The 15,047-nt window shown below is 31.7% G+C and overlaps 1 protein-coding gene across 1 annotated transcript; it reads right to left on the reverse strand.

The window, feature by feature from the left end:
• Positions 1-2,659: 2,659 nt before the first annotated feature.
• Positions 2,660-4,892, reverse strand: LOC105139217 (probable inactive receptor kinase At1g27190). The gene has a single exon (XM_011045587.1). It carries the CDS (start codon positions 4,830-4,832, stop codon positions 3,003-3,005), a length of 1,830 nt encoding a protein of 609 aa, XP_011043889.1. The 5' UTR covers positions 4,833-4,892; the 3' UTR covers positions 2,660-3,002.
• Between the last annotated feature and the right edge of the window lie 10,155 nt (positions 4,893-15,047).

Consider the following 15,047-nt stretch of genomic DNA (forward strand, 5'->3'; position numbering starts at 1 on the left):
TAAACAAACATTTTAACATTTGATTAATTCTTAATTTTAAGAGCATATGTTTTTGTTACCATATAATTAAATAAAAAATAGTTTCACAAAATATACAAAATAAGATCTTACATGTTAACCCAAGTTGTCTTAAGTTTTTTTTTCTTAGGTTCATTTTTTTATTTCATCTTTCACATTAGGTTGGGAATTGAGTTTCATAATTTTTTTTTTTTTTTTCTATATGGTTATCTTGTTCTCATACCTTGAATTACAAGTCTCGCAGGTTTGTTGGGTTGACCTACATCACATTTTAAAAAAAAAAATTAATTTTTTTTCTCGCAGGTTTGTTGGGTTGACCTACATCATATTTTAAAAAAATGTTTTTTTTTAATTTTTTTCCTTTAATAATGTGTTGATTGAGAATTTAATTTCATAATTTAATTTGATTTATTTTTTATAAAAATTATTACTATTTCGTAACTTAAATCAAGAATTTTACAAATTAATTAAAAATAATTTAAATTAATTTAATATATTATTTTAATATCTAAATAAAAAATATATATCTTTTAATATACCATCATCTTGAAAGCAAAAACAATATCACTCAATATGCATCGGTTTTTGCATTTACGATTTTTTTTTTTAAGAAAACGTCTACAGTGCCTTCATATTTTCTTAAGTTAAAAAAAAATGATCCAATCGTTGCATGGCACGGGTCAAGAATCAGTACGATACTATGCAACAAAGTTGACGCCCAGAGTTTCAAAGAATTGGTGTTCAATACTGTCTTCCAAGTTGAAATCCTGCCATGAATGGGGCAGCAAGGTGACTCCAAGTTGGTGAAAACCATTAAGGAAAAGCAAATATCTAGCGGGTCATAATTTCAGTCTTGCTGATTTACCATCTGCCTGCCACCATAGTCAATAAAGCTGGATGAGGGCACTCAGTGAAAGAAAGGGAAAGTGACTGCTTGGTGGGAGGACATTTCAAGCAGGCCTGCTTGGAAGAAATTGATTGATCTTTCTGGTTACTAGCTACCTACTTAAGTTAGGCATTGAAAAGTCTGGCAGGAAATTGAAATTCATTCCTTTGAATAAAAACAATAATTATAAAGATAAAATCTGTAGCTTCTTGCCCTGTAAATGAAATCCACCATTGGAACTCCCTGCCCTTCTTCTGCAATAGCAGCGCATTGAACAGATGAATTGAAATCTATCGCAGAAGAGGTCACTGATGGAGGGTGGGGTCAAGAACATGTGCTCATGCACTTGAAGGACACGAGCAATGCCCCTAATCCAGGCACAGAAAAGCCATGCATTACTTGTATAGAAGTAGAAGATGGATGCGTAAAGTTAGCTCAGCCCCACATGCTCAAAAGTCACCATTCATGGTCCCGGACAAAAAGCCAGGTCAAAATCAATGCGTATGATCCAGACAATTTTGACTGTCAAGCTCACTCTTTTTGGGATAACTTTAAATGTCATCACGAGAACTTTGTGCTTCTGGGATTTGAAATGATTGTCCTCTTCATCTCTGCTGTGGATTTATGAGCTTGATCGATTGAGCGGGAAGAGATCTTGCCAGTGGAGAAAGCAGCAATTGTGAATAGCTAGGAAGTATGGACACGAATACGAGATTGCCCCTCAAGGTTGGTTCTGAGAGCTCACACCGACACCAAGACCGCAATTGCCAACCTGTAGGCCGAACAGGCTCCTAATTTCGAGCCTGATGGGCTCCACTTTTTAGCTCCTTGTTGACAAAAATAATTCCATTGAATTGCAGCGGCTGAAATACTCTAGAACTGAATAAATCCAAGGCATTTTAGGAGATGGTCTGTATGGATCAGTTGAAGGCACTAGTGGCCACATCTCCAGCTGCAGTAAGAGATTTTTATGGAGTCACATCCTCATGGATGGATGCAGACATGAAGGGTATGTCCTATCTTAGCTCTACAATTTTCGAATGCCACTTGTCTTTGGGTCAGTAGTACTAAGAGCAGTTTGAACAAAGGAATCTTAAAAGGCAAGTAACAAGAATCTATTCCACTCAACAGAAGTGCGAAGGAGAAGGCAAAGCTAAAGGCATCAATTTAGTACTGGAGAACTTGCCATTTCCCCTGGAGCTTGATTTGAAGGAAGTTTAAAGATTTCATGCGAGTTTTCAGTTGGAACTTCAGCTTCGAAAGACATGCGAGCTGTTTTTTGTTTCCAATTTCGAATGTTGGGACAACTTGATGAGGCAATCATAAAGAAATCAACAAGAAGCATGATGTCGATCCATTACAAAGAGTATATACCCCACAATCTAGAAAATGCAAAATGGAAAATGGAAAATGGAGAAGGGTATTCTCAGGCCAGTGGCCGTTAACAGGGCCTTTGGAAGAATCAATGCAGTCTCAAACTAGGCAGGTGAATCTTCATTTGATTTGCAAATGCATAATCCAGTGCATTGCAAAATCATGCGAGGTGAAAATGAAATGAAAACTGCTAAACTTATTGAACAATAAGTATAAGAAATCTTGAGACACCATGAAACAAAGGACCCGATCAGATTAATCATGATTTGCAGACACGTTAATTCCTCAATTTCTCACAATTCAGATTTTGGAAGTAGGAAAATATCAGCTTAACAGATAACTACTACCTGCACAAAAACCATCAGTAAAAGCATGAAGTCAAATATAGAATATCGGTCATCACTTTGTGTCACATGAACATAGCATCGTCTTCAATGAAAACAAGCTTTCCCAGTAGAAACATTTTACAAATGAAAGATCAATCAGAAACAATTTTGCAAGCGGAGAAGAGAAAAAATTTCCTAGGCTGCATTAAAGCTTACATTAAAGGTACAATGCCTTATGCCTCATGAAACATACATAACCATCCAACAATTGAGCACTATAACAAGAAGCATACCATTTAGTTAAGGTCGTTTGAAACATAGCATGGCATGCAAAGATGCCCCAATGATACTATTTTCCACAAGGATAACAATATTTTGTTCTTCTTATTCTGCCTATGCTACTCCTTATAATCAGGATCTTGTTTGCCAAAGATCAGTGGAAATTCGTCGTATTTGTCAGAGAAACCATGTTTCTCAGCCATGCCCTTCAGAGACTCAAAGATTTGGTACATTGTAGGTCTATCCTTGGGCCTGGAAACAACACAGCTCCAAGCTACCTTCAAGAACTGCATAATTTCATCATCATGACCTTTCCCAACTAGAGCTTTGTCAATGGCATCTGTGCTTCGACCAATGCTCGCCAACTGATTAACCCAATCCACCAAATTCCCTTTGAATCCTTCCTCAGCATTACTGACATCTAAAGGTTTTTGTCCACTGACCAACTCCAAAAGCACAACACCAAAGCCATAAACATCACCTTTCAACGATGCAACCATAGTGCTGGAATACTCAGGAGCAACATATCCGAACTCCCCCAGATCTCCATGGACAAAAGAACTATCATTAGAATCAGGAGAACTAATCAACCTTGCCAACCCAAAGTCAGTAATCCTTGCATCAAAATCATCATCAAGAAGTATCACGTTGGAACTAATATACTGGTGAATATATGGTGGATGGCACCCATGGTGAAGCCAAGCAAGCCCTCTTGCAGCCCCAACACCAACCCTCACCCTCGTAGGCCAATCCAAAACACTAGTTTGACCAATGCCAAATCCACTCCCATGCAATTGAGAATACAAAGTCCCGTTAGGCATATGCTTATATACCAAAAGCTTTTCCACCTCAACAACACAAAAACCCAACAATGGTACCAAATTCGGATGCCTAAGCTGCCCTAACCTATTCATTTCACCCCTAAATTGCTTCTCACCAAGCTTACAAGTATTAAGCCTCTTAATAGCAAGACTAGATCCATCAGGCAAATCCGCCTGGTACGAAACCCCAGTCCTCGTCGAAATCACAACATTCTCAAAATCAAAATTATTAGTAGCAGCCAAAATATCAACCAACTTGATCTTAACAATAGGTTTTTGAAACAATGTCACTTGAACCAGCTTATGAGACCTCAATAACCCAATCCAACTAGAATCATCACCCTTACCACCACTTCCGCCGACGCCGCCACTGCCGCCACCGCTTTTTCCCCTAACAAACAACCACCACCAAATCACAAACCCCAAAATCAAAGACCCACCAGCACCAATTACCCCAGCAACAATTATAATGCCAAGACTCTTACTACTCAACCCACCACACTTCCCTAGAGGCTTACCGCACAACCCTTCATTCCCATCAAACGCGTCCTTCGGAAAACCCCCCAACTCCTCCGGTATCGAACCGGTCAGATCATTAGAAGCAACTGAAAACCTTTTCAACCGGTCAAGACGACCAAAACCATAAGGAATCGAACCAGTCAGCTTATTTCCACTCAAAATCAAAGTATTCAAGAACTTACAATTCACAATCTCCGGTGGGATCGGACCTGAAAACTTGTTCCCGGAGAGATCAAGAGTGACTACATAAGGCAACCAGTTACAAATCTCAGGTGGGATCGGCCCAGAAAGATCATTGTTTGAAAGATCCAGCGTTGTTAAGCTATGACAGTACTTGAGAGACTCCGGTAACTTGCCTGAGAGCTGAAACAGCGGCAATTGAAGACTGATGATCCGGTTCTCCTTCTCGTTCCAGCAAGAAACACCGTTGAGCTTACAAATGTAAGCAACAGAGTTGTTGTTGAAAGCCCAAGAAGTGAGTCGACCCAGAGGGTCCGTAAAGGAGTTCTTGACTCCTTCAAGGCAGGTGACATCATCTTCTATGGCGAAAGAGAAGGCAAGGAGGGAGAGTAGTAAAGAGAAGGGAATGAGGGTATTCTTCTTCATCATTTCTTGAGATTGGAATCTTGAGGTTCGTAGAGAGAGAGTTAGGGTTTGTTACTCAGAGAAGAGGTAAATATTTTAATATAAAAAATACTTTAAAATTCAATAAACATCCTATAAAACTTATAACTCAGTACATGCTCTTGGTAACCTATAACTCAGTACTTGCTCTTGGTGACCTTTGATTTTGGTTTTTTTTTTCTTTTTTTAAAGATATCTCAGGCTAATTTTTCTGTGCCAAAATCAAGTCCATGTCAAGGTCCACTCAGAAACATTATTAAGGGGTTTTACTATTAAAAAATGCACCTCTTATATATTTTATAGTGGATAATCATGATAAAAAAAATTTATTTTTTTATAATGGTTTTTTCTCTTATATATTTTATAGTGGATAATCATAAAAAAAAAAATTATTTTTTTATAATGATTTTTTTTTTATTTTAGTAAACCCTCAATCTAAAACTTTTAAAAAATTATTAAAGGTATTATAATAAATTTAAATAAGTTTTAATCAAATATAATAATTGCACATCATTTAGTACAAACTTAATGAATCTTTGTTGAATAGTAGTAAATCTTGACAAAAAGATATAAATAATAAAATAATAAAAAATATTTTATAAATTGAGGTGAAGCTTTTCCAAATATCAGTTGAGGAATACATATAAATTCAGTATATTGACGATATAAAATAATATTGGTAGCCGAGAAATTGACTTAAAATAAGAAAGAAACATTGACTAATGACAAAATCATAAATCAAGTAAAACATAGAGGTTGGCGACCATTATTGGATGGAAAAGGCATCCCTCTTATCTTTTTCTTATATTTTTACTCAAATATTCTTTAAAGATAGGGTTTTGGGATATTGTAGGTGGAATTAATAAGGAAAAAACATTTTAAATCAAGAATTTAGAAGGGTTTTAGGAGATGAAAAGTTGAGAGTTGTGAGATAAAAACAAGGGCTTTTAATGAAGAATAATTACAAGAGAAGCTTGCAAAGGAAGTGATAAAATGGATTCAAAATTTATTGATAAAGCGTTTTACTCTATTTATTATTTTATTTTTTTTAAAGTATGGATATGTACGGGGAAAGAAATCTGTAATTTCTAGTTTAAAGTTCGAGCAAAATTTAGGAGAAAAGAGAAATTAATTGTAAATGGGTTAATTTGCATAGAATGATTGTTAATTAGAGTAAAATGATGGAAAGAATCAACTTAAAGATCAATGGAAAGTTAGTATCATAAGCCATCCATATAGGAAATCTTGAGGTGCAGCAAAATTCACTAAAGTTGTGGCATTAGATGGCTATGTAATATGTTGATAAGAATAATTATGTCTTGGAAAAGAGTTTTGTTTATACATGTATAAATGTGTGTTTGGGAAAGATTTAGACTTGAAGTTTGTGTACTTTTGCAATGTTGAATGTTGTTAAGTCAATGTAAAGGTTTTGAAATTGGTAAATTAAATAGTATTATTGAATTAATGGATGTATGGTACACTATAAGATGTATTTAATGAAATATAATCATGAAAAAAATCAAGAATATAAAAATTTTGTTATACATGGTCACCCCCACTGAAAATTAAGTAAGTCAATTACAAAAAACCAACATGTCAAATTTAATTGGTTAATAAAGATAAGTTGTGCATCATTAAGGGTTTAAATTATATCATATAAAATACTTGATTTAAAAAAAGAAATGATTTAATTAGAATTGCAATAATTCTTTGTTAATATGGAAAATTCAGGAATTGAAATATTTATTAAAGTTTTATAAAGGAAAAAAGCATGTGTTAGATGTGTATATCATGAAAGAACAAGGAAATGAAATATGAGATGAAATAGTATAGAAATAATAGTTAAAAAGAAAAATTATTGAAAGTACAATACTTTGAAATTAAAGAAGATGATTATAATGAAGAAATGTTAAGTGAGAATAGAATTTTATTACATGAATGTGAATTTATAAGATGAAGTAGATGATATATTAATTATAGGATCTTTTTTTAAATTAAAAAAATATTAGAGCTAAATCTTTTACAAGAAGAGCTCACTTAATAAGAAAAGTAGATAGGTGCATGACATCTTATTTTTTAAATTTTAGTATATTATTATTAAAATATTATATATGTTGTGTTAGATGTTTGAAATGCGAATAAACAAATTATATGATACAATTTGAATGATATGCCAAGTGTTTGAATTAGAAATAAATGGAAGGATTGTTTATGCCAAGTGTTTGAATTAGAAATAAATGAAAGGATTGTTTGCTATTACAATAGACTATTTGGATGGAGGTTATTGTTGTGTATGGTCCCGCATCATGTGATGGTGGGATCACCATATTAATTAGTAAGTTGTTTCATGTGATGATGGGACTACCACATTAATTAGTAAGCTGTTTTTGAATTAAAAGATGAAGTTGTCACTGTAGATGTAGAATTGAAAAACAGAAGAGAGAAGACGAAAATTGAGAGAGAAAGAAAGAAAAGAGGCAGCAGATCAGTCTATGCTCTTTCTTTGATTTCCAGATAGGCAGCAGAGCAGCCTATGCTCTTTCTTTGATTTTTAGATCATTCACCGTTAAATTGAGCTGAGATTTTGAAAGCAGCTTTTAGATATGTTACTCTTCATTTTGGATGGTTGGATCAAAAATTGGTGGTATGGAAGCTGGTCGTTTTGACAGAAAATAGGGTTGTCAATATTATGAGTTTTTCTCAAATAATTCTCCTTTAATCTTGTTGTAATTCGAGAATAAGTTATTCTTGATGATATATATGTTGTATCCCTTAGTTGAATCTAAGAAAGAACAATTATGAACCCATTATTTATTGATAATAGAAGTTTTTAGGTGGACTTAGGTCCTGTGGTTTTTTTCATATAATGTATTTGTTGATAATAGAAGTTTTTAGGTGAATTTAGGTCCTGTGGTTTTTTTCATATAATATTTTTCATGTTAAAAATCTTGGTGTTAATTTTATGATTATTTGCATTATTTTTTATCATTGTTTGATTCTGTTTTATTGTACAAAGAGGAAAAGAATTAGGACTTGTGAATTGTGAATTGTATTCCGCTGAATTGATCTGGGTAAATTGATATCCGGTTATTCTTAGTTTTCCAACAATTATGGGTACGAATATGTAGTCAAGAGTAAACTATTTGAATAGAGGTTATAGATACGTGAATTAGTCGGTTATTTAAACAGAAACTATAAATATAAATGTATGAATTAGTCAAGCGTTTAGACAAATAACGATGTGAACTATGAGTATCATAGTCTGCTATTTGGATAAATACCATGTATACACATGTATGGATTAGTTGGTTGTCTAGACAAAGGATAATATAAATCATAAAGCAAAAGGGCATATGAAAAAGACATGCTTCTGCGTGAATATATAGAGCTTACATAATAGATGAATTTAAAATAAAAACCTGCATCAATGGAACATGCACATTTTGTAATTCATCCACAACAAAAACGCGTTATATCAGTAAAAAAGAGTAGTTTGTATCAGTGCATGGGTGAAGCATGCTGCTGTGTAATTAGCTGAGCCATGCTATACAAGTTATGCAAAGAAACATTCAGTGCAGGCGCTGCGTTTACAATAGATGCGCTTGTGTTTGCGTAGCTGTGTCCTGCAAACAAAAAATAAGTATAGCTAAAAATCAACCAGAAAAAAAATGGTTAATCAAGTGGAAGGGGGAATGCAGCCAATTTCATAGGAGTTCTAAAGGGGGAAAAAGGACAAACAAATCATATTATGAACAAAGTAAGTTGTTGTCATGGGAAAGGAGTAGCTGGAGTGGAGAGGAAACATATTATGATATATTATTTTTTATATAAATATTTAGAATTATAATAAAAATAATAATATTTATCATATAAAAAAATTAGATTAAGAATTCCAAAAATAATTATAACACAAATAATAATATTTTTGATATGAATATTTTGAATTATAATAGAAATAATAATATTTATAACATATATTATTATATTAAAAAAACCAACATGGATTGGGCGTTAACACATCCAAGTCCAACATGATATTTGACGCAGTCGCGTCCAAACCCAACATGGGGTTGGGTACAGACACGTCTAGATCTAGCATGGTGGTGGACGGGGTCGTGTCCAAATCTAACTTGGGGTTGGGCACGAACGCGTTTAAATCTAACATGTGGTTGGGCGTGGACGTGTCCCAGCCCAACCTGGAAGTTGGATGTGGTAGTGTCTAGACTCAACGTGGGGTTAGAGGAGATGCGTCCAGGTCCAACATGAAGTTAATATTAAAAAATATTATTAATAAAATAATTACTAAATTAGGAAAAAAATTATTGTTAGTATTAAAAATTTGAAAGGTAAAATTAAAAATTATCATCATTATCATTAATAAATTTTAAAAAATTATTATTGCCATTAAAAAAAAACTATATAGGGACACGTGACATTTGAATTCCTACCTCAGTGTTGAATCATGATTGTGCTAGGTTGCGCTAGGAGTGAATCATGATTGTGCCCCACTTGGGGATACCTAATGCTTGGCTTACGGTGCTGGACAGGATTCCTGAGTTTTAAGATTCTAAATATTATTATTTGTTTTAAAAATATTATTATTTTTATTATAATTAATAAAAAATTAATAACTTTGAAAGAAAATATTATTATTAATATTGAAAACATGTTATTATTTATATTATAACTTTTTATAATATTTTTTTATAAAAATAAAAAGTGAATCCACGACGTAGTATTATGAAAATATTCAACAATTATATGTATTGATATAAAAAATATTATAATTTGTGTCGTAAATATTATTATTTTTCTTCAAATATAAAGTACTCATATAAAAAATATTATTATTTGTGTTCTAAATATCATTATTTTTCTTATAATGAAAAGTATTAATATTAAAATATTATCTTTTGTCTTATAAATATTATTATTTTTATAATAATTAATATTATTAATAAAATAATTACTAAATTAGAAAAAAAAATCATTCTTAGCATCGAAAAACAATAATAGATTTGATTTGAAAGGTAAAATTAAATATTATTGCTGATACTATTATTATTATCAATACTAAATTTTAAAATATTGTTATTACTATAAAAAAAAAACCACGTGAAAACATGTGATGCTTGAACTCTATTTTAGTGCTGAGCACACCCCAACACATGAGGAACTTAAACTATGTCAAGATCTCATTATTCTTGTATCCTGTATGCTTTAGAATCTAAAATAACTTTAAATTATTAGTTATGTAAATCTAAAATAGACTTATGTTTTACAAGACTTAAATAATCTTGAATTCTATTTATTATCAAAACCTAATTTTTTTATAAAAATAAAAAATAACTCAATCACATAGTAACTAGTACAGAACTGAATGGTAAAACATGGTATGATTAAAAAGTATTAGGGAATCTACACATGAGGCTGCAATTCTAGATGAGCAAGCAAACAAAATGGGCGAAAAACACCTTTCCAATGGCAACCAAAAATCAAATACATACAAGATGTTCACGAGGCAAAGTGTCATTGAGGTTTAGCTGCTTTCATAGTTTTTGAAAAAAAAAAAAAAGATAAATGATGAAAAGAGCAACCTTTGGGAAGAGTGCTAATAATAAGAAAATATATCAGATAATAAGAAAAAAGTATGCCTCGTATGTTCGAATCAAAGCGAGGTCAATCGAAGATAAGGGCAAAGAAGTGAACAACGGGCGAAGGCAACTAGCGTTCCAAATCTGGAAAAAAGAAAAAACATATCAGTGAGGGATAGCAAAGCATATGAAACGTAAGAGACACACACGTTGTTCAAGCAAAGGTGACCGTAACGAAAGCCAATGGAGCTGATTGCCACCTGACCACCAAATCAAGTCATAAGAAGCCAACAAACTGCAGAAAAACAGTGAAGCAACTATGAAACGAAAAAAAAAAAAAAGGGAAAAGAATCTCAAGACCTGAAACCAAGCGTAAAAACACACCATGGCTGACTGTAGTGACCGTATTGGAAGAAAGCAGCGTAATGCCTCTCAACAGAACAATGCAATGATCTGGAAAATGAATAAAGTAATAGATCAAACTCTTAATGTTAAGCTGCGAAACAGTATGGCAAGTAAGAAATCTGCAATGTGGGAACAGCCAACAAGAAATTAATGGAGAAGATAGTGAAAGAAAGGGAGGTTTGATTTTATATAGGCTCAACAATATGAAGATATGGAAGTCAAGCAACCAGATGCTAACTGTTCTTGACGGTAATTGGAGTTTTGGATGGAAGATGTACACAAACATAAGACATGGACTTTGCTGAGACAACTTCGGCAACAATCTAATCTTCCATGGCTGGTTTTTGGGGACCTTAATGAAATCCTGTATCTGCAAGAGAAGAAAGGAGGGCAGCTTCGAGAATCAAAATTTATTCAAGCTTTCCATCATGTCTTGAATGGTTGCAAATTGCATGATATTGGCTTTACTGCCTTTCGTTTTACATGGACTAATGGAAGGGTAGGAACTCAAGATGTGTAGGAACGGTTGGACAGATTTTTAGGTGATGAGAATTGGAATATCTCTTCTCAATCTGTCAAGAACCTAAGACTTCAGAAATTAGATCAGGCACCTATTGTTCCACGCCGAGATCAGTGATCAAGCTTCCTCACTGCACAGTAGGAAATTACCCAAGCTATAATTGGATATTTAGTATTTGTTAAGGCACGACATTTTCTGTTTAAAGGCGCAAGATGAAGAGTGAGCAAGGGGGAGTCCATAGAGGTTTGGAAAGATGCATGGTTGCCACAACAGAACTGTTTCAAGATTTGGACTCCTCCAAAAGTACTGGCTGAAGATGCAACCGTGAGGGATTTAACGGCTGATAATGGTATGGAGTGGAATAGTGATCTTGTCGACAGCATCTTCCTCCCTTTTCAGGGATCATAAATTGAATTTATACCCAAGGAGGCCTCCTGACAAAATTGTCTGACTTTACATGAAGAATGTAGTTTTTACAGGTAAGAGTGCCTACAATATGCTAGCGAAGCAGAATAGTGGATGGGCGACGCACATCCCTCCTAAAATCAGACACTTCCTGTGGAGGGCTTTGAGAAATAGCTCTTCTATTCGATCAAATCTTCTTACAAGAGAGGCAGCTGTAGGTATAACTTGTAGTCTCTGTGATATGGGCATGGAGGACATTGACCACATGCTAAATCCTTGTGGTTCGCTAGTCCTTTGCGTATCAAACTGGATAATGGTTCATGAGTTCTTGAGTAAGATCCGTCAGTTGGGGAAATTGCAGCAGTGGTCGCATGGACACTTTAGAAATCTCGTTATAAGCAGTGCTTCGAGCATCAATAGATCCTCCAGCCTATTAATATACTATCAATATTAAATGCCACGAGCAAGTGAGGTTCTAGTTTAGTGGTGGGAGGGGCTTGTTCCCTTTCTCTGCACCTGGATTCGAACCTCACCATGCATGCTTGTTACCCTCGCGGTGTCTTACCTACTCACTGGGCTTGCAGGATGTTCAGTGGGTCGTGGGGATTAGTCGTGGTGCGCGTAAGCTGGCCCGGACACTCCACGTAAATAAATAAATAAATAAAAATATTAAATGCCACGAACCCATTTGTTTTTGTGTTTCAACAGCCAGTTGTCTTGTGCTTTGCTCTAGAACATAGCATTTTTTTTTCAACAACAAAAAAATAAAATAAAATATAGACATGATCTAAAAAACATACAAAAATATTTTGTGACAAGCAAAATTAATGTATTTCTTTTATTTTGAGACTTTGTTATATGGAATTAATATTTATTATGGTATGTTTGGAAGTATGGTTGTGATTATTTTTTAAAGTGTTTTTTACTTAAAAATATATCAAAATAATATTTTTTATTTAAAAAAATTATTTTTAAAATCAGCATATTAAAATGATCTAAAAATATCTAAAAATATTAATTTAAAATAAAAAAATTATTTTTTAAAAAATTATTTTTAAAATAAACAAATAAGACTAATAGTAAAATTTATGAAGAAGTCTTGCTAATTTGGTTGGTCAATTGTCTTTTTCCTCACGCTTTTCCAGTATATTTGGGCCCATTAAAGTTCAGAATTTAGAAAATCCATTAAAAAGCTATTTGAATGCTTGGTTACTTACAAATAGAGCCAATATTTCTTGCGCCCCTTATGAGTCCATGGCCATAGAGTATATTTGGCCCCGCGCTACTCCGTTCATCTATATTTTTTGTTTTTAAAAAAATGCTATTTAGATAATGCGAGTACTTTAAAGAGGGAGAAAAAACTAATGGGTTATAGTTTTGATCTAGTAAGTTAATTTTATTTTAGTTAGATAATAAAAAAATAATAATAAATTGATAAAATTTTATAAAAACAACTATAATAACTTGAAAAGAAAACTTTTAAAAATATAAAATTAAATAAATTATAAAAAATAATTCAACTCAACTCAAAATAATATAATGAATATATAATCCAAATAAAAAAAAACAAGCTAATTGAGATTAACATAAATAACTCATAGCTTATGTCATAATATCAGAATAACTTATAAAAAAGAAATTAAAGAAAACTACAAAAATATTTTTTGATAAAAATAATGTTGAAAGATAAAAAAATTAAAAAAAATGATATCATGTTAACTTTTTAAACTTGTAAATCGAGTTATTAGACTGGGAATGCCATATATGAAAAAACCATAAAACGTAATTTTTAACAAATTAAAAGTTAAATAATAAAATTTTTTTAAAAATCAATTATAGAAAATAACAAAAAATAATAATTAGAAGAATAAGGATAAAAAATAGATCAAAGGCAAAAAAAATAAAATGATTGAAGGGTGAAATTGAAAAAAGAAAAACTTTTAAAATGAAAAAAAAAAAAAAAAATAAGAATCAAATTAAAAAAATAAAACATCACAAACTTGGTTTGAGTGATGAGATTGAAAACAAATAAAAATTACACGAAGTGATCAAGAAAAAAAATTATAAATTAAAAAATAAAGACTAAAATAATAAAAAAAACACATTATAAATTTAAATTTAATGATGAAATTAAAAAAAAAATCTAAACTTTACAGAAAAAGTTAAGAATAAAATTTCTTTTTAAAAAATAGAGATCTAACCAAGAGACAAAACAAATTAAAAGGCTGAAAAATTTAAATTGTAGACATGAAAACCAAGAAATAAAGAGAGAAGAAGAAAAAAAGACTTACAACGCCAAATCATTGGTTCGTTTAGAACACATGTTATCCAGATATGAAATGAAAATAAAAAAAATTCAAACATTGCCAAAAAAATCACTATTTGATAGCTAAACACTGTCGTTTGCACCGTCCAAAAGCCACATCAACCTTTTCAATTACATGTGTCACCTTTTTTTTAAAAAAAATATTTTTTAAATATTAAAGTAGAAATTTGCGTTAAAGTAATGAAAATGACTATTGACTGAGTTTTTTTTTTATTATTATTTTTTTACCTCAACGTCATTCCAATAATTTAACCAAAATTTTATACCGCGAGAGGTAAGATCATAATTTCACTGATTCACAGTGAATCTAAGTCAATAGCTACTGTACAAAAAAATAATATTATTTTGACTCCTTTCCTTTTTAGTTAATTTGTTATGTTATTTCATATGAAATATCAAAAATTTCATTTAAAATTATGATATCATTTGAAGATTTTTTTAAAAAATCATGATAAAATTTGACTAGTTTAAGTTCTGAAGTTATAATTTTAAAATTCAAGTTAGATAAAATTTTAAACCAGGAGTTAAAAAAGTTAATTTAAATTGATATATTTTTTTAAATGATTAAAATAAAATTATTTTCACTATGTTTTTAAAAAATAATTAATGATTTCTGAGTAGTTTTTGCTTCATAAATTGAGTTGTGATTCAACTTAAATTTTTAATTAAATCAAATTAAATTAACTATTTTTTTATATTTTTTTAACTTAAATTAATTTAGACTTAAATAACATGGTGATATATCTGAGTTGTATAGCACGGCCATGAATTAGTAGGTTTTCAAATAGAATCATAAAGTTATGTATCACTTGGATTTCTTTAAAAAAATTAATATAAAATTAAGTAATATTGTAAAATACGGAGAAAGTAATGTAGATTTTCTTATATTTTTTTCTTTGTTTTTCCTTTTTTGCTTTGTTTTTTTTTTGTTTTTTTCCTTCAAAATTGTT

This window comes from Populus euphratica, unplaced genomic scaffold, assembly GCF_000495115.2.
Source record: "Populus euphratica unplaced genomic scaffold, PopEup_1.0 scaffold89.1, whole genome shotgun sequence".
NCBI lineage: Eukaryota > Viridiplantae > Streptophyta > Magnoliopsida > Malpighiales > Salicaceae > Populus > Populus euphratica.

What these genes read in the sequence shown, in the direction of transcription:
- LOC105139217 (XM_011045587.1), bottom strand. Translation starts at nt 4,832, where the DNA reads ATGATGAAGAAGAATACCCTCATTCCCTTCTCTTTACTACTCTCCCTC.